The sequence below is a fragment of the Schistocerca cancellata genome, chromosome 2, assembly GCF_023864275.1.
Source record: "Schistocerca cancellata isolate TAMUIC-IGC-003103 chromosome 2, iqSchCanc2.1, whole genome shotgun sequence".
Taxonomy (NCBI): Eukaryota; Metazoa; Arthropoda; class Insecta; order Orthoptera; family Acrididae; genus Schistocerca; species Schistocerca cancellata.
In genome coordinates this window covers 44388338-44409138 of record NC_064627.1, presented here as the reverse complement: position 1 = coordinate 44409138, position 20801 = coordinate 44388338, and the positions used below count along the sequence as shown (strand labels likewise).

At 43.5% G+C, this 20801-nt stretch overlaps 1 protein-coding gene across 3 annotated transcripts in view; it reads right to left on the bottom strand.

Moving 5' to 3' along the window:
• Window positions 1–20801, bottom strand: part of LOC126161319 (uncharacterized) — a 295371-nt gene that overhangs the window by 67184 nt on the left and 207386 nt on the right. For all 3 annotated transcript variants that reach the window (XM_049917069.1, XM_049917070.1, XM_049917071.1), the window contains exons 4-5: window positions 18762–19111; window positions 2901–3018 (exon numbers count right to left, since the gene is read on the bottom strand). In XM_049917069.1, coding sequence (XP_049773026.1) covers window positions 2901–3018; window positions 18762–19111 — 468 coding nt within the window. The remainder of the gene's footprint in view (window positions 1–2900; window positions 3019–18761; window positions 19112–20801) is intronic.

Genomic DNA, 20801 nt, shown 5'->3' with positions numbered 1-20801 from the left:
CTGATCATAGGGTTGTGGAGGGGGGGGGGGGGGGGCGGCAAGGAAGTGGTTTGGTAGGAAGAGAACGAGGGGATGAGGACTAGGAGGAGAGATGGAAATCAAGGAGGTAAGAAGGGAGATGGAGCCCAACCCATAAACCCGCTCAAGGACAGGCAGTAGGTGGTTGACAGCTCAAAGCTGCAAAAGAATAGGAAAGGTGAGCAGCAGAAGAGCATATAATGAGGGCACAGGAAACTAGGAGCTGGGACTCAAATCTAAAGTGGAGGGATCCCAGAGTCCCCCAGAAGAATATAAACAGGACTAGTGTGAAATGCACTGGTGGCTAAATGGACACCATGATGGTGAACTGGGTCCAAGAGGAGTAGCATGGAAGAGGTAGCTGATCCATAAACTTGACAGCGACAGCCCAGGTAAGACAGAATTAATGCCCGGTAATGACGGAGAAGGATAGAATGATCCACACCCCAAGAGGAAGCTAAGGGCACTGAATTTACGCAAACAGCCAATCTTCGGATAACAGATATGGGGCAACCAAGTAAGCTTGTTGTCAAAAAGAAGAACCAATAAAAAGAACTGGGGGACCAAGGTCAGGTGTTGGGCATCGAGGTAGAGCTCCAAATAAGGGTGGACTGTACTACAGCAACAAAAATGCACCACCCTCGACTTAAGGGGAGAGAACTGAAAACTGTGCAAGAGTGTCGACATGGAAGCATTTTGGATGGCATCTTGGAGATGTTGTTCTGCAGGGGCCACCAAGTGGGAGCTAGCCCAAATACACAAATCATTCCCAATTGAGAGGGAAAATTGCCTCTGAGCCTAATACAGTTAAACATCTGGAGGGGATATTGGTACTGTGAATGATTGAGGTGTTGAGGCAATTTGTTATGGATGGAATCAGAGCCAAGAGCTGAATCGCTGGAAAAAGAGAGGGCCAGAAGAAGCTCCTACTCAGTAAGAGGTTCACTGTAGGATTCCACCTGACATGGGGTGAAACATAAGCAGGTAGTTTCAGCTCGCTGTTTCTGGGGGTGGAAGGCAGCTGGATAGGGGCCTGAAGCTGATGCCACCAGGTGTTCTGCAACATCTGATGGATCTGTACAAATGCCAACTGGAGGTAAGGTCTGGAACGGAAGAACGGAAGGCCGCTGCTGATAACTTTGGAGGGAGTGGAGTGTAGGCCACACCCGAGGAAGGGACACAAGACACTAGAGAGGAGACAAAGCATTGTCAACACAACCATTTGCCCTGTCTGATTGACAGGCTTTGGCAAGAAGATGTTAAATGGTAATAAGACCGGCAGAGAACAGGTGCCGTTTCAGATGTTACTAGGCAGGATGACAACGATCACAGATAGCAGTGGCAATGGCCATGCCCCATCACGGAACTGGCAGATGGCAAAAGGGGCCCATCAAGTGGGCAATGGCAAGGCTGGCAGTGCGGATTATTTTAGCACACCGATCACTGATGACTTCACAACCTGACAAAGAAGTTGGAAACATGACCTGGGATGTACATAGAGGCCAATCAGCATGATGGAAAGCCCAGCGGGTTAATCTTGTCTGCGAGAGGCAGGAAGGGAACATGAGAAATCAACAGGAAGGTCACTATCAGAGGTCATGGTGTGGCGACTAGTGTACAGAAGGAAGAAAGGTGAGGAGAAGAGAGTGAAAGATCAGTAGCAGAAAAAGTGCCATATGCAGCATTAAAATGAGTAGGGGAACTATCACTAAGAAGGAACAGGTCATAGGCTGCAAGAAATTGATCAATGAAGAGCCCCGACTAGATGAAGAGGCACTGTCCTACAAAAGATGATAGGCATTAAACTCTCCAAGGAGTAGGAAGGGAAGTGGGAGTCGCTGAAGGGGGCAGTTAAGGGAGCAGATGTAGGTGGCTACCAGGGGGAAGACAGAGACTGCTAACTGTGACGGCAGAGTCTATGTAGACGCAAACAGCAATTGCTTCCAATGGGGTATGAAGTGGGATCTGTGTACTAATAATATCCATAGGGACCAAGGTGCAGACATCACTGGAAGTGCTAGAAGGGTGACCCGGTTCCGACAAAGCACAGAAATCACAAAGGGTCTGTGAGTGAGCATCAGTGAAATGACATTCCTGGAGAAAGACACAAGCTATTGAGTAAAAGGCAATACAGGATTGCAACACTGGGAGCTGATGGTAGTATCCATTACAGTTCCATTGAATGACAATGGAGCAGATATCCGAATGGCAGGCGAAAGGGATGGAGCCAGTCACACTGCTGGGTCACCATCCATTACCAAAGACGACACGGTGATATCCATAAATGTCAGACTCAGGTTGTGAGGGGGGAGACGGCACCTCCAGTGGCACTGGGGCTTGTCCAGGGACAGCTCAGGTATCAGAAGTGTGATTCCTGTGTTGTCAAGAGGCTCAGCCAGATGGGTGCCTAACAACCGCTGCACGTGCTGGTGACCTAGCTGGTGGAGAGGGGCTACGGCAGGGAGGGAGGGAGGGACACCAGAGATGGAGTTCTTCCCCAAATAGCTCACACTACAGACAAAAAATTTAGAAATGGAGGTCAAGCCCCACAGGGGACCAGAAACATCAAAAAGGAAGGAAGGAAGGAAGGAAGGAAGGAAGGAAGAGGAAGCCAAGTGGATAGCTAGGTCAACATAAGCAAGAACACCGAGAGAGTAGGAGGAGGGGGCAGCGGGGAAGGAGTGAGGATGGGAAGAGAGGAGCCCAGGGAAGGAAAAGTAGCCCAGGAAGGAAGACTGAGCTATAATAGCTTGGGGACCCATGCACAAACTCATGAAAGAACCAGGAGGAGGGCAGCAGTAACAACTACAAAAAGCTACATCGCTATGGAAGCATTCTAACCAGGAGCATACAATATTACAATATCAGTACAAAACACTCACCTCCTCTGTTTCCTTTGCTATGGTGGTCATAGAGTTACGATAGATATCAGGGCAGGATGACGCTCTCAATCGATACTTGTGTATTTTCAACATGGCACCTCTGTACATTACAGAATTCCTGCAACAATCAATGAGGAAAATAAGAATTTCATTGTCGCACAATTAATTTAATTTCTCAAATATTCATTTATATGCTCAAACCAATAAAAATAATTAACTTTTATTTAGCAGTATCTCAAATTATCATTTCCAAATCTCCTATCACTTAAGTCACCTTATAAATTGAAATTTACAAAGAAGAAAAGGAAATCATGCCACTATGTAAACAATGCTCCCATTTGATCTGTCTTTAAAAACTACCTATATGAGTAGCACTGTTTGCAAAATGGAATGCCCCAAATCTTCCTATCATTTACAACGTGAAAAGAGAAAGAAGAGAGAGCTGCTGCCACTACTGGAAGTGTTTTATTTCGTGGCTTGGCACTTGCAAATAAGGAGGGGAGGGTGTGGGCACCTCTGCATGGCACTAGCCATTATGGAGGGCAAAGTGAATGTGATATGTGGAGTGTTACTGCCACTGTGGACATCTATGAGAACTTTCACTTCAAGGCTTTGTTAAAAATGGTAGTTAATATTAATTCCTTCGCAGCTCTGGCCTTTAATTTCTGCTAAGTGTTTTGTACACTACTGACATTATATGACTTTTTGAACTTTCCTCTGAAGCTGGACAAAAGTCTTTGTGGAGGCAACACCAAGATGTTCGATTAAATTTCGTATACCATTAAATCTCATGGAAATGCATCTTGGAAAGGCAATAAGATTTTCTTTTAAAAGAAATGTGTTGGTAAAGAAGTGATAGAAACTGAAGTAACCATAGCTTTTGTTACAACTGCAAGTAACAAGATCACTAATTTTATTAAATTCTGCAAGTGCAATGCAGATCAGTGTAACCTTGAAACAGAAATACACACTAAAAGTATGCCTTCATTCAAAGGGAATCAATATCCCGTGGTGACAGTGCATTCCATACCTGCACTGACCCATTATTACTATGATGCCTGTAATCAATCTGCATATTTCATTGTTATCTGTGTTACACGTTTGTCTTCAAGAAGCGATGGGGAACTTTGGAGCACATATTCCGTACTTTAACTGTTGTTGTGATCTCGCTGAAGGCTGGTAAAATGGCAAAGCAACACTTCATCTTTTTCATACACCAAGCTCTGCATCTGTTTTGTGGGAGCATATCTTCTTTTCATAGATTCTTTGCCACGTCTTAAAAATTCTGAGCCATCAGATATATTTCAAACTTATCCTGACAACTTAGTATAATAATGGATTCCATCTGATAAAACTACTGCATTTCAACCGTTAGCTTGAGAATTTTACCACCATTGTGCTCGAGAATTTTGCCACCGTTGTAAGGCATTTCACAGAATCTTAAAAGACAAGTTTGTGGATATATCACTGCAATTTCCAGTCTATAATATCCTTAAGGCTCCATCACTAGTACATTAGAGGTTTCCCTCTACTCAGTTTCAAAACCTGATTAAATGTGATGTGCTAGTCCTTAAAATGTGTGTACATTAGACTACATTCATTGTTAACTCTGGCACAGTAAACGATTAAAATCAGTCTGCAACTAAAATTATTGTCGGATTTCTTTCACTGCATGTTCACTGTAAACTGCATCAATATTTCACACTTTTGCAGTAGTTCTGAGAAATAAAATAATGCTGAGATTATAGAAATCTTGTGTTTATTTGTCTATACTCCTTACTACACTCCTGGAAATTGAAATAAGAACACCGTGAATTCATTGTCCCAGGAAGGGGAAACTTTATTGACACATTCCTGGGGTCAGATACATCACATGATCACACTGACAGAACCACAGGCACATAGACACAGGCAACAGAGCATGCACAATGTCGGCACTAGTACAGTGTATATCCACCTTTCGCAGCAATGCAGGCTGCTATTCTCCCATGGAGACGATCGTAGAGATGCTGGATGTAGTCCTGGGGAACGGCTTGCCATGCCATTTCCACCTGGCGCCTCAGTTGGACCAGCGTTCGTGCTGGACGTGCAGACCGTGTGAGACGACGCTTCATCCAGTCCCAAACATGCTCAATGGGGGACAGATCCGGAGATCTTGCTGGCCAGGTTAGTTGACTTACACCTTCTAGAGCACGTTGGGTGGCACGGGATACATGCGGACGTGCATTGTCCTGTTGGAACAGCAAGTTCCCTTGCCGGTCTAGGAATGGTAGAACGATGGGTTCGATGACGGTTTGGATGTACCGTGCACTATTCAGTGTCCCCTCGACGATCACCAGTGGTGTACGGCCAGTGTAGGAGATCACTCCCCACACCATGATGCCGGGTGTTGGCCCTGTGTGCCTCGGTCGTATGCAGTCCTGATTGTGGCGCTCACCTGCACGGCGCCAAACACGCATACGACCATCATTGGCACCAAGGCAGAAGCGACTCTCATCGCTGAAGACGACACGTCTCCATTCGTCCCTCCATTCACGCCTGTCGCGACACCACTGGAGGTGGGCTGCACGATGTTGGGGCGTGAGCGGAAGACGGCCTAACGGTGTGCGGGACCGTAGCCCAGCTTTATGGAGACGGTTGCGAATGGTCCTCGCCGATACCCCAGGAGCAACAGTGTCCCTAATTTGCTGGGAAGTGGCGGTGCGGTCCCCTACGGCACTGCGTAGGATCCTACGGTCTTGGCGTGCATCCGTGCGTCGCTGCGGTCCGGTCCCAGGTCGACGGGCACGTGCACCTTCCGCCGACCACTGGCGACAACATCGATGTACTGTGGAGACCTCACGCCCCACGTGTGAGCAATTCGGCGGTACGTCCACCCGGCCTCCCGCATGCCCACTATACGCCCTCGCTCAAAGTCCGTCAACTGCACATACGGTTCACGTCCACGCTGTCGCGGCATGCTACCAGTGTTAAAGACTGCGATGGAGCTCCGTATGCCACGGCAAACTGGCTGACACTGACGGCGGCGGTGCACAAATGCTGCGCAGCTAGCGCCATTCGACGGCCAACACCGCGGTTCCTGGTGTGTCCGCTGTGCCGTGCGTGTGATCATTGCTTGTACAGCCCTCTCGCAGTGTCCGGAGCAAGTATGGTGGGTCTGACACACCGGTGTCAATGTGTTCTTTTTTCCATTTCCAGGAGTGTACTTTGAAAAGAACATAATGGGTAAAATTTTAGATATTTGTCCACAAATATACAATTATCTTTCAAGATGTGATACAACAGTCTCCTCACAAATCAATGTATGTAGTGACATGAAAGCACTAACAAAGTGCAGGTAGTTTCAAGTGTGGAAGCCATGAGAAAGATGTTCTAATTCACACTTTCCATAGCAAACACCTAGATCATGTTGGCACATAGAAGTTTGCTTAATGAAGTTTTGCAAGGCTGACTAACAGTGAAACAAAAAAGTCAAACTGGGTTGAAAATGTTACAAGACAGACCATTCACTTGTTAGCACTCTACTCCATTTCATTAAGTCTCCAACTAAGTTCCTATTCATTCCAAGCAAACTACTGCCATATTTCAGCAGCAAACTGCATCTTTTCTGTCCACGGCAAGATGAGCCCCAAAACCAGATGGTCTTAAATTTCATCAATTGACTCTTCTGAATACAAATTAAATATCAGTGGTAACACAGAAACCCTGCCTCATACTTTTACTGATTCTGGTCTCTTATCATTCCATCAGTGCTAATTAATCCAATCTCCTTCACATAAGGAGATGGGAGTATACTTACAGCCTTACAGTAGATACCCCACTGCCTACGAATGGAAGATATTTTACTTTGTTCAATATAATCGCCTTCTCTAAACCAATAATGTACTGTATATTTTCTTGTTTTTCCTAAGTCTCTTCTGTCATTACGCCCAGTATTTTTGTGTCTCCTACTTCTCATGGAACTACACTGCAGCTCTCCATACAATCATTTTTGCATCCATTCATTGGATATAATTGTGTTTGAGAATTTTTAACACTTGTTATACGCACTAGGCATATTATGTGGTAGTATTTGTATCTATCCACATAAGCTTTCTTTGTAAGTGTAACAGTTACATTCTTTTCAGAATCACATGTCAGTTATTCTGTTGACACACACACACACACACACACACACACACACACACACACCTGTGTCAGCTGGGCACACAATGCCACAACTGCAGACTGACATGTGGAACAAGTTGAGGTGGGGGCTGTGTCGGGTGGGGTGGACGGAGGGGAAAAGGTGGGAGGCAGTGAGAGAGGTTGAGGGTAATGCAACAGGGACATGTGGCAAGTGCAAGGGCGAAGCCTGTGTTGCACTGATGTTGAAACCACTGGGAAGGGGTGCACAATGAAGGAGACCAAGAGATGTGGACTGGGAGGGGATGATAGGACAGAGGAAGGGGAAACTAATGGTTGCAGGTTGTGGGGACAGTGGGTTACCTGAGATAGAGGCCTGAAGGGTTGTGACAGTGAAGGATATACTGCAAGAATAAATCACATCGGTGTAGTTCATTAAAGCTTGTTGTGGTGGAGAGAAGAATCCAGGTGACCTGGGCTATGAAGCAACCACTTAAGTCTAGCACATTATGATCAAGCTGTATGTTGTGCAGTCATGTAGTCAACTTTGTTCTTGGCATGTTCGGCAGTTTACCACTCATCCTAGTCAACACCTGTTTGGTTGTGATACCAACATGAAAAGCTGTGCAGAGATTTCGAAGAGTTGCTATACGACATGGCTGCTTTCACATGTGTCCTGACCTTCAATAGGATATGATAAGAGTGTTACAGAACTGGAGCATGCAGTTTTGGGTGCCTGAACTGGACAGGTCTTGCACCTGGGTCTTCAACAGGGATCTGATCCCTGTGGCAAAGGGTTGGGTGCAGAAGTGGCATAGAGATGGACTAGGATGTTGTGCATGTTGGGTAGGTAACAAAACACCACTTTAGGAGAAGTGGGAAGGATCTTGGGAAGATAGGGTTCAGTAGTTCCAGCTGAGGGTCATACTGTGTGAAGATGATGTGCGAGAATATGGCATGGGAAACCTGTTTGCAGAGTGGGTTTATGGGGTAGTGCTTGTCTGTGAACACCCTCTTGAGGCCTTCAGTGTACTGGGCAAGGGAGTTCTTGTCACTGCAAATACACTGTCCATGGGAGGGATTTTTTCATACGGCAGCTGTCAAGGAACTGTTGGTGCTTGGCGGGTTTAATGTGGACAGAGGTGTGGATGGAGTCATCACAACTTCTGGAGGTTGACACCTCGACTTGAGGAGGACCTGGTGAAACAGATGGGAGAGTACATGTTGAAGTTGCAAAGGAACGAGGATAGTGTGTCTTGCTTCTCAATCTAAATCATGAAGATATCATCACTGAACTTCAACCAGACCAGGATTTGGAGTTTTGGAAGGCTGGGAAGGTTCCCTCTAGATGGCCCACAAATAGATTGACCAAGGAGGGTGTCATGCAGGTGCCCATGGCTGTGCCAGATTTGTTTATATACCTTCACTTCAAAGAAGTAGTAGTTTTGGGTCAGGCTACAGTTTGTATGAGGGGATTTGAAACCTGAAGCACAATAAGAGAGGGGAGTGTTCGGTAGAAGCGAGGCTACAGGCATGAGGGATGTTGGTGAATAGAAATGGGACTACTACTGTAGTGACGAGGTGGGATACTGGAGATACAGGGGTAGGGATGGTGGGGAGTTGGTGAAGGATGTGGTTAATACCTCTGACGTGGGTAGCTAGGGTTTGGGGAACTGGTTGGAGGTGTTGGTCAACAAGAGCTAAAATTCTAGAGGAGCATAATAACCAGCTACAGTGGGGCATCAAGGAGTGTTGGTCTGCACATTTGGGAGCAACTAGAAGGTGAGTGTGTAGGATGTCATCAGTGCAAGGAGGTAAGAGGTTCTGGGATGGGCTGAAGTATTTCAGTAGGGATGGAATCATTATGGTAGAACTTTTATTTGAAGGAGTCAAGACAGTTGGCAGAAGCCTTCTGTCGTGCTCATCAAGACAGTTGTGGAGCCTTTGTCTGCAAAGGAGCATTATTAGGTCAGGATCTCTTGAGAGGTTGTGTATGATTGTCCTTTTGTCTGCTGAAAGGTTTTTGTTCATTGGAATGGACTTGGAGAAGGATGACGACACCAAGTTGGATGTAGGGAGTTTCTGGAAGGTGATTACGACATGATTAGATGGAAAGATTAAAGTTGGATGGTGATATGAACTGCGTGAGGCTTCACGTTAGCTTTGGTTGGAGGAGTTGGTGGCAAGTGTTTCCACTGTACAGAATGGCAGAAGGAAAGTGGGTCTTTGACAAGTCCATCATGGTTATACTTCCGTGTGGATCTGAAAGTGAAGCCTATGGAGAGGACTGAGAATTATGTGGGATTGAGGTTTTTGGTGGAAAGATTAACAACAGTGTCTTGTGGGTCTGACTGGGTTCTGGATTTTTTTGGAGTATGTGGTAAACTGGAAAAGGTCAGCGAAGCAAGATCTGTATCCTATGAGTGGTGGAGCAGGATGTCAACAGGTTGGACAATTTATGGGAATGGTATCTGGAATTCTCTTCCAGGTACTGGAGAGCAAGGGTTTCAAATGGTTCACATGGCTCTATGCACTATGGAACTTAACATCTGAGGTCATCAGTCCCCTAGACTTAGAACTACTTAAACCTATCTACCCTAAGGACATCACACACATCCATGTCCAAGGTAGGATTTGAACCTGCGACCGTAGCAGCAGCGCGGTTCCAGACTGAAGCGCCTAGAATCGCTCGGTCACAGTGGCCAGCGCAAGGGTTTCCATTTTGGAGACTTTATGTATGTAGTGAGGAAGTGATTCTGAAGTGTCAGGTTTGTGAGGGACTGGTGATGACTTAATTCTGTCAGACAGCAAAGGACCTTAAAGTGCAGTTGAACAGAATGGACAGTGTCTTGAAAGGAGGATGTAAGATGAACATCAACAAAAGCAAAACTGGAATAATTGAATGTAGTCTAATTAAATTGGGTGATGCTGAGGGAATTAAATTAGGAAACAAGACACAAAGTAGTAGATAAGTGTTGCTATTTGTGCAGCAAAATAACTGATGATGGGCGATGTAGAGAGGATATCAAAGGTACACTACCAATGGCAAGGAAAGTGTTTCTGAAGAAGAGAAATTTTGTTAACATCATGCTGGAAGTCTTTCCTGAAAGTATTTCTGTGGTGGCCTTGTATGGAAGTGAAACGTGGGTGAGAAACAACTTTGACAAGAGGAGAACAGAAGCTTTTCAAATGTGGTGCTACAGAAGAATGTTGAAGATTAGGTGGGTTGCTCACATAACTAACAAGGAGGAACTGAACATAATTTGGGAGAAAAGAAATTTGTGGCACAACCAGACTAGAAGAAGGGATCATCGGTTGATAGGATACATTCCGAGGCATCTAGGGATCACAATTTAGTGTTGGGCGCCGCCAGCCACGCGCGGCCGAAGTAAGGACATTCCTCCGCTACGTCACAGCACACGGCGCTGCACTAGCAAGACTGCGCGGCCCGGATCTGGTATCATCGCTACGAGTCAGCGAGGACTCGGGGAAGGTCGTCGATATCACCAAGCCACATTGTACTTGGCAGGAATAAAGGTGTTATGAATTAATAATGTTTCTTTGGCATTTCTGGCGCTTCTACAGCCATTTCCTAGCATCCTGACAACTGGAGAGGTCACCGCTCGGCCATCCAGTCCACTGTAGGCAACCGGGACCACCGGGGGCGCCTACATATCTGTCATCTGTCATCACACCACGAAATGAGAGACATCACACCAGAGATCCTTCCACCCCTTCTGAAGTGGTGTTTTGTCGTCCACCCAACCTACACAACATCCTAGTCCATTCCTACGCCACTCTGATCCACAGCCCCTTTCAATAGGGATCACATCCCAGTGAAAGACTGATGCAGGACCTGCCCAATCCACCCACTCACAACAACCCACTGCCATCCTTTATTAGGCTTATCCTGTCCTACTGGAGGCCAGGACACTTGTAAAAGCAGACATGTTGTATACCAACTATGTGCAATCACTGCACAGCTTTTATGTCTGTAAGACAACCAAACAGCTACGCACCGGGATAAATGCACACTGCCAAACTGTGGCCAAGAACAAAGCTGACCATCTGGTTGCATACACAACATGCAGCTGAGCATAACATGCTGAATTTTAGTGGCTGCTTTACAACCCAGGCCATTTGGAGTCCTCCCTCCGCCACTATCTTTCCTGAGCTACACGGATGGGAATTACCCTGGCAATGTATCCTTTGCTCCCACAACATTTCTTAGCCTCTACCTTCAGAATTAACGAAAAATGGAAAAAATCAGATTTTTCCAGATTTCCCAGTTCAAAATACACTTTTTCCGAGTTAAGCGACAGTATACTTTCCCTTGAAATTTTATCAATCCTATGAATGGCTACGGTTTTATACAGAGACATAGAACTTTCCGGCACTGTAGAAAACAAAACCCTGCAAAAAATATGATCTGGGAAAATATTTGATGTTCAGCAACATGTATGCTGCATATTTTTGTATTACGATATGCTGCATATTTTGGTATTACAGAAGTACAAATTTGATTCCAATCACAGCACGTTAGTTTCCGAAGCATTCATATTGAGATTGTGATGCCCTTTTGTAAGCCAATCATAGCTCATGTCACGTGATCCTCTCTGCCAATGACAGCAGATATTCAGAGCATATGACATGTGATGTAGTTAGCCTCAAGCCAATAACAACATCACGTAAGTAACATGAACACACAAATACGAAAAGTTAGTGATTTAAATCAATGTACGCAATGTACCTACAAGAAATGCTAAGCTCTCATATGTAATATTGTTTTTTTTGTTTTGTTTTTTGCATGTGTTGCACTTTAACCCTTTGAGTACTGCAGACGTGATATGCCGTGGCGCTCCACCTTGCTGCGGGGCCTGTGTACGTTGTTTGCTGCTGAAATGGGCTTTCCCATGGGCCCTGCAGACGGCATTCGCCACGCAGCCTGGCCAGTACTTGAGCCCTAATGACGGCTTGTACTGCAGCTGGTTCCACTGGCTGTGGGCCTGCTGATGTCAATAGCCGCTCAGGGCTACATGCTGGCCAGTCGCAAGTTCTTTTGTCCCGTGCACTCCCTGGGATGGATTTACCCCATTTGTTGTTCTGTGCCACTGTCCCTGCTATATAAGAAACACTCTGCTACTGATTCCGCAGTTGCTATTCGACATTCGTGCTAGCGGATTCATGTGATCTTCTGCATTCTTCTTCTGGGGTGTCGTTTAGCTATCTGCCATTTCATCAGGATTTTTAGAGTGCTGTCACTTTTGAGTTCCATAGACAAATGGCACATCTGCGTCGTTGCACCGACGAACAGATACTGGAGATACTGACAAGGAGTGACAGTGAGTGTAGCATCTTCAATGAATGTAGTGAGAATGAAGATTCATCAGAAGAATCTCGTAGTAATAAACCTCCACATACGAGGGGCGTTCGAGAGATGGCACCACCGGCGCGTATTGAGGCCATGTTTAGTTAGTACCATCTTTGGAAAGATGACACACCAAGTTTCAGCCATATTGGTCTATTTCTTTGTATTTGGTGTTCGTGTGAATCAAGGAAGTCGAGTCAGTGTCAAAAAATGGACGAAAAACAATATCGTGTGGTGATTAAACATTACTTTATGAAAGGCAAATGCCTCAGGAGACTAAAGAGAAGCTTGATAAACATTGCAGAGACTCTGCACCTTCGATTACAACAGTTTATAAGTTGTTTCAAAATTTTAGGAATGGCCATATCGGCCCATGTGATGCTGAACGTTCTGGGCACCCGGTGGAGGTTATGACTCCAGAAATCATTGATAAAATCCATTATATGAAGATGGATGACAGAAGAGTTAAGGTGTGTGAGATTGCCAGTGCAGTGGGCATCTCAAATGAAAGGGTAAATAATATTTTGCATACAAATTTAGACATGAGAAAGCTATCCGCAAGATGGGTTCCACGATTGCTCACGTTTGACCAAAAACGGAATCGTGTGACGTGTTTCAAGGATGGTTTGCAGCTGCTCAGGAAGAATCCACAGGACTTTAAGCATCGTTTCTTCACTGTGGATGAAACATGGATATATTACTATACTAAGAGCAAACAAGTGTCTAAACAATGGGTTACCAAGGGAGACTGCACCAGAAAAGGCGAAGACCATTCCTTTGGCCGGAAAGGTTATGGCAACTGTCTTTTAGGATTCGCAAGGGATAATCCTCATCAATTATCTGGAAAAGGGTAAAACTATTACAGGTGCATATTATTCATTGTTATTGAATCATCTGAAAACCGAGATGCTAGAAAAACGCCAACAATTGGACCGCAAAAAAGTCTTTTCCATCACAATGCACCAGCACACACCTCAGCAGTTGTGGTCGCAAAATTATTGGAAACAGGATTGCAAATCGTTTCACATCCCCCCTATTCTCCAGACTTTGCTCCCTCCGACTACTATTTGCTCCCCAATTTGAAGAAATGGCTGGCGGGACAAAGATTTTATTCAAACGAGGAGGTGACTGCAGCAACTAATAGCTATTTTGCAGACTTGGACAATTCCTATTATTCAGAAGGGATCAACAAATTAGAACAGTGCTGGATGAAGTGTATAAGTCTAAAAGGAGACTACGTCAAAAAATAAAAAAGGTTTACCCCAAGCACGTAAGTAGTTTTTATTTTTGCACGGACATTTCAAATGCCCCTCGTACTTCACCTAGCAGAGCTCACCAGGACAGTTCTTCTTTAGAGTGAAGACAAATCAATCCGTAAAAGGCCACTCCACAGTGAGAATGAGAAGTCTGATGGGCACAAACGTTATTTCAGTCCAGTACTTCATGCATTTGATGACTCATCTTCAGGACATAATTGCCAACTAGCGCCTGATTCAAGTGTTCTATCCTTTTTCATGCTATTTCTATCAAAAGATCTGTTGATATTTGTAGCACTTTAAACGAAGCGAATTTTCACTTTCACCATGGCAAATTCGTCTGAATCCGTTCATTCTTGGCTAGCCACCTGGAAAGATACAGGTTTTGAGGAAATGTATAGCTTCATTGGTATTTGACTTCTCATGGCTTGTGTTAAAAAGTTGAGAATAAAGGAATACTGGTCCAGAGATGTACTTCTGAGTACTCAAATTTGTGGCGAAGTTATGTCTCGTGACTGTTTTATGTTACTTTTGAGAATGTTGCATTTTAGTGACAACTCGGTCTCTGTCACTCATGGACATGACAGTTTGTTTAAAATTAGGAAAATAACTGATACAGTTCATGTGGCATTCCACAGTGCATTTAATCCATACAAAAAACTCTTGTTGATGAAAGCCTATTATTGTTCAAAGGTCTCTCATCTTTTTAAACAATGCTTTCCTTCAAAACGAAGTAGATTTGGAATCAAAACATTCGTGTTGTGCGACTGTAGAACTGGATACATCTTTGATTTCATTATATTCACAGGCGCAACAACAGAAATTGAAGTCCATAATTTGGGGAAATCTGGCGATATTGTGGCAACACTAATGAAGCAATACCTTGAATGTGGATTTATCCTGTATGTTGACAATTGGTATACAAGTCCAGCCTTGTTCCTCTGGCTTCACAACCAGAGAACAGCAGCATGCGGTACTGTACGTAAGAACAGGCACAACTTTCCAAAGCTACAAAAGAAACTGAGTTGAGCTTATGTCAACTGACGCAATGCTTGCCATCAAGTGGTGCGACAAGAGAAGTATTCATGCTGACTACCTGCAACACTACAGAAATGCGTGACACGCGAAAGACAAACAGGATGACTGGCTAAAAAGTAATGAAGCTGCAATGTGTTGTTGATTACAATGCAAATATGGGAGCAGTAGACCACTACGATATCCTATTAAGCTCTGTTGCATCTGTGTGTAAATCTGTTAAATGGTTCAAAAAGTTCCCCCCGCAGGTACACGAATTAGGCGGCCCCAAGGGCAGGCTTGACACGGCCAGTCGCACACGTCGGTGCAGCACTCAATGGGTTAAAATGTATCACAAGAATGTGCCACGAAATTTAAAATGATAACATAAATGTCTGGTCTTCTGGGATCGAAATTCGTCTAAGTCGGTGGTCCTCAAAGTATTAAGTCTTAAACGAGAGTCAAATGCTCTGTGATATAAAAAATTCATCACAAATTCTCATACATAACATAATTCATGTTGTGTGAAAGGAAATTCACTTTACAGTAATGCTTCTCAAACCACCCTTCACAATATTTCCCCATAACCTATTAGAAATAGGTTCATTTCAGCAGTTGCCAGAGAGCACAAAAAAAAAAAAACAGGCGTTGCTGTGTGTGCACAGCTACGATGAGGGAGGAAGCATATATGTTTATGAGTATAAAGCAGTAAGAGATCTTACATTATGTCTAAAAGAAACAGGACACAAAATGCACAATTTGGTTTTCAGTGCACAGTCGTATGTCCAGATTCCCAATGAAGTACACACCAACCTGATATTAAATTTTTCATTGCGGTTTTCAGGATGTAAATTTTCTTGGAGTGGAAGTACTTTATCATCTCATGTTTGGTTCTTTATTATGGCGTAATGCTATACATGCAAGAACATGAAAGCATGCATTTGAAATTCAGCCAACAGTTGACACTAGCCAGTATTGTTGAATGAAACACTTTGTTTCAAATAAATTAATTGCCTCAGTGAGAAAGATTAATAACAGCCAAATTTCTTTAGCAACAAACATAAATAACTTCATTGTTTTGCAAGGCAATTAGTAGCACTTGACTGCCAGAAACGTGGAAATAAAATAAAATCAGAAAACTGAACTAATAACATATTTTAACCTTCCATAATTATGTGAATGTATTTCAATTCACTTGATAGCTCCCAGCCACAAAAATCTATTTTGTTTTCATTTGACATGAGACCTGTAAACAAAGAGGAAACAGCAAAATCACTAAATGTAAGCATGGATCACATGGAGACTAACCGACTTACCACCCCCCCCCCCCACCTCCCCCAAACAACAACTCAAGACTGCTCTGCGCATACACAAATCTGGCAGCTTGGGCACACCATAAAATTTTTTTCCTGTTAGCATCCAGCTGCTTGCTGCTACTACCAATACAGCAAACAGCAACACTTCAAGCAGCCAGAAGCAGAAGAAGGTGCTGCTCATACACGACTCTACAGCACAAGCACATAAGCCCGCTGGCAACTGCTCAAACGAACCTAATGTAAACAGTTGTGTCATCACACTCATTGGAAGCCATTTGTTGTTATGAAGTATCACATAGTCTTCATCCTAAAGCCTTTGACATTTTTTGCTGTTAGCACACACTTGTGCTAGAGTACCAGTTCTTACCAGTCAAAATTACAAAAAAAATTGACTGAAGGCTGAAATAGTGAAAAGTTCCCAGAATTCCAAAAAATTACCAGGTTTTTCCCAGTTCAGATGAAACAGTTCCTGGGTTTTCCCAGAATTTCCAGTCACCCCAGGGCATATACAACCTGTCCATTGTCCCCACCCTTCACCCAATAGTTTCCCCTTCCTCCATCCTGTCGCACCCTCCTAGTTCAGGGTCACCTTCATTGTGTGCCCCCTCCCCCCTGATTTCAACACCTATGCATCAAATGCCTAGCCTATGGACCTGGCACCTGTCCCTCACACATTCCTACCAGCCAACTAGCTACCCACCCCAACCCCTCTTCCTGCCTTCTACACCTCCCCCTCTCTACCCACCCCACCTAACACAATCCTCCCCACCCCTACACTATTTCAAGTATCTGCAGTCCTGGCATTATGCATCCAGTCAACATGATGTAGGGGACTGTGTGTACGTATGTACGTGTGTGTATGTGTGCGTGTGCATACGCTCTCTCTCTCTTTGTGTGTTCTCTTACTCTAGCTCAAGAAAAGATTTACTCTGCAAGCTCAGAAGTTTCCTTTGTTTTGTATATCTAAGGCAATACTTCTGCTTTTTGGTGAGTGGTCTTTATGCCTTAAAGTATTTAAATTCTACCAAAACTTACCAGTCAATAATTCTTCCTTTGTTCTATGGCCTGATGCCCATAAGAGTTGCATATTATTTTAGCAAACTTTTTCTATCGAGAAATTCTTCTGGTCAATTCTAAAGTTTACCCCAGTGTTTCTTTTATTTCCACTACCCAATTATCTTAAACGTTTTTCATCATTATGCTCCTTATTCTGTGATCCCTGTGGTTATTATTAAATAGCCTATGTGAAGCATCTACAGTTCCATGCTTTAATGTAAGTATTTATCTTTGACAACTATTTGCCATCAGGTCTTCTGTAGAATGTCTATATATACAGCTAATTTCATTTCCGGGTGACTTCTTCCCGTTCACTTTCAACATTTTTACTTTTTCATTACATATTAAATCTAGTATCTCAACTATTATTCGTAATGTTTTTTTGAATACTAGTACCTTTACTGCTGCATTTTCAACAAATTTAAGGCTATTCCATCAGATCTTTAAACATATTTTGTTAGGTCAATGATATTATCACGAGTTTCTTCAATGTCCCCATCATCCACACCCTTGGTTGGTATGTACATATTTGTTTTGCTGTTGTCTTCAGTTGAGAGACTGGTTTGACGCAGCTCTCCATGCTACTCTATCCTGTGCAAGCTTCATCTCCATGTACCTACTGCAACCTACATCCTCCTGAAACTGCTAAGTGTATTCATCTCTTTAGTCTCCCTCTACAATTTTTACTCTCCACTGTGCCCTCCAGTACTAAATTGGTGATCCCTTGATGCCTCAGAATATGTCCTATCAACCTATCCCTTCCAGTGAAGTTGTCCCACAAATTCCTCTTCTCCCCAATTCTGTTCAGTATCTCATTAGTTATGTGATCTACCCATCCGATCTTCAGCATTCTTCTGTAGCACCACACTTCAAAAGCTTCTATGCTTTTCTTGTATAAACTATTTATCGTCCATGTTTCACTTCCATACATGGCTACACTCCATACAAATACTTTCAGAAACGACTTTCTGACACTTAAATCTATACTCGATGCTAACAAATTTCTCTTCTTCAAAAACGCTTTCCTTGCAATTGGCAGTCTACATTTTATATTGTCTCTACTTTGCCCATTATCAGGTAGTTTGCACCCCAGATAGCAAAACTCATTTACTACTTTTAAGTGTCTCATTTCCTGATACAATTCCCTCAGCATCACCTGATTTAATTCGACTACATTCCATTATCCTAATTTTGCTTTTGTGATGTTCATCTTATATCCTCCTTCCAAGACTGTCCATTCCGTTCAACTGCTCTTCCAGGCCCTTTGCTGACTGACAGAATTACAATGGCATCGGTAAACTTCAAAGTTTTTATTTCTTCCCCATGGATTTTAATCCCTACTCCAAATTTTTCTTTTGTTTCCTTTACTGCTTGCTCAATATATAGATTGAATAACATCGGGGATAGGCTACAACCCTGTCTCACTCCCTTCCCAATCACTGTTTGCCCCTCGACTCTTACAGCTGCCATCTGGTTTCTGTACAGATCGTAAATAGCCATTCACTCCCAGTAAGAGAGAAATGCATGTATTCAGGAAACATAATGTGGTTCCCCATTTGCCTATCTCATATTTCTGATACAACTAATACGGATATAACATTACAGAATTTAAACACACACACACACACACACACACACACACACACACACACACACACACACACATTCACACCTGCATTCATACACAACAAGAAAACTTATATCTGTGCAATCATACACTTATCACCTGTGCATACGGATGCCTTTCAGGTAGTTTGATGGCCCTGTAGCCAGTGGAATTATATTTATTGGCTGTGTCACTCCTCCATTAGGCAGCAGTGGTGATGTAGCCTGCTGAGTAGGTTTTTCTGCATCGTTTCCTTCGTACTCGCAAGCTGGAATTAATTCTTCTTTCTTGGGAATGTGCACCTCCATTGACACTGGGATACGGTGAGAAACTGCGTGTGATGTTACGGGAAGCTTGTTGATACCTTTATCTGACATACTTCTGCACGAAAGTAGGCTAGGATAATTTTCCATTATTACACTGAACACTCTCCTCTTAGTGCAGAGTGATTCCAGCACTTCCAGTGGAACCTGTAAAATGGTTAACTGTGTTATTTATGATTACTTTAATTCAAGATTAATTCTTCAATTGTAAAACTATGTAGCAACAGAAGAAGATTGGCTGCGCAATTAATTATGGCTACAACAGTTTCAGATAGTGACAACTCATGTTTTCAAAAAAGATACAGATGTAAAAAATATTTTAACAAATCATTAAATATGAGACGTATCTCATAAATAGTGCACATAAAACTTTGCAGCTAACAAGCTCACAATTAAATTCTACAGTTTTCATTATCTACTTTATGTCGCTGCTAACATGATTAAAATATTTATCTACTGATATATCTGACACACAAGCGTCCTTCAGCAGGAAATGTGCATGGGAATGTAATATTACTGTACAAATAGACTGTGTTATATAAATCAAACGAGCAACTGGAAGCTATTCAATTCCTTCACAAGGCAGCAAATTCTCAAGTACCAGACATTTTCTGTTTCTTGTCATTCAATGGATTATAATGGAACAAACACTGTGGCACATATAACAAACTTCTGCAATTCCAATGTTGTTGAATCAGTGGTAATGCAACTGCCGGAAAACCTGTATTCATCAAAATTATGACTACCACCTGGACACAACCTAGAATGCCGTCACTGGGAAACTTCATGTTCCACATCACTAATGTTTTGCTGTGATTTTGCAGAATCTGATTCACCTGATATTGATAAGGAGAACTTTCCCAAAGTACACTCCTGCAGTGATTTAGAAGTACCCAACACACGTACCAGTAGGCCCCCTACACACGTACCAGTAGGGTCTTAATAGAGGAACTTAACAATACTTTATCAGTGACCAGAAGACTGTGCTGAAATATGATAGGCAATTTCTGACATCCAGCAATTCTCTTGTAATTTAATAACAGCAGATGCATCAGAGAAAATTTGTAGGTAATTTTGTCAAGTGTTTACATGGGTACACCCTATAATAACATTTCACCTATGGAGAGAGCAGCCACCCTTGACTTATGAGCAGATACCATATACTCAAAGCAGATAAAGTTAACATTATGATCAAGCCACGGGAGGTTGGTTGGTTGATTGATTAAAGGGAGCACACTACTAGGTCATCAGTCCCTTTTTCCTCGAACAGAGAGGTCAACGTGTCTCAACATCAGAGATGGCCAACTGCGCAAAACCAGACTGCAATGAGAGAACATGCATCACCCATCACTTACCAGAGGAACAGGACTCAGAAATTGCCTAGGAAAGACTAGCAACACAAACAGGGCAAGAGAAGCACAGACAGACATGAGACGAACAAGTTGAACGGATCATGCGAGAGGAGGGAAGGACGAGCAGAAGAGCAGGTAGGGTGATGGCTGGGGTGGATCACTAAGCCCAGACAGCCACAACGTGGTCTAGGCAGAGGAGGCAACAGAGTTTTCTGCCAATTAATAAGATGTAAAAGTAAGTCAGCTGCTGAGGCATCATCTCCTATCACCAGGGGTAGTGAGTAAGGGAGATCAGAGTCTGCCGCAGGGCGACTATGTTGGGAAAGACCAGCAAAACATGGACCACCATCAAATGAGAACCACCACAACAGTGGGGTGGGTCCTCATGATGGAGGAGATGACGAGTAATCAAAGTGTGGCCAATGCTGAGCCAGCAAAGGACAGTCTTCCCAAGATGCCTGCTTGCAGGACCTCCACAGATTCGT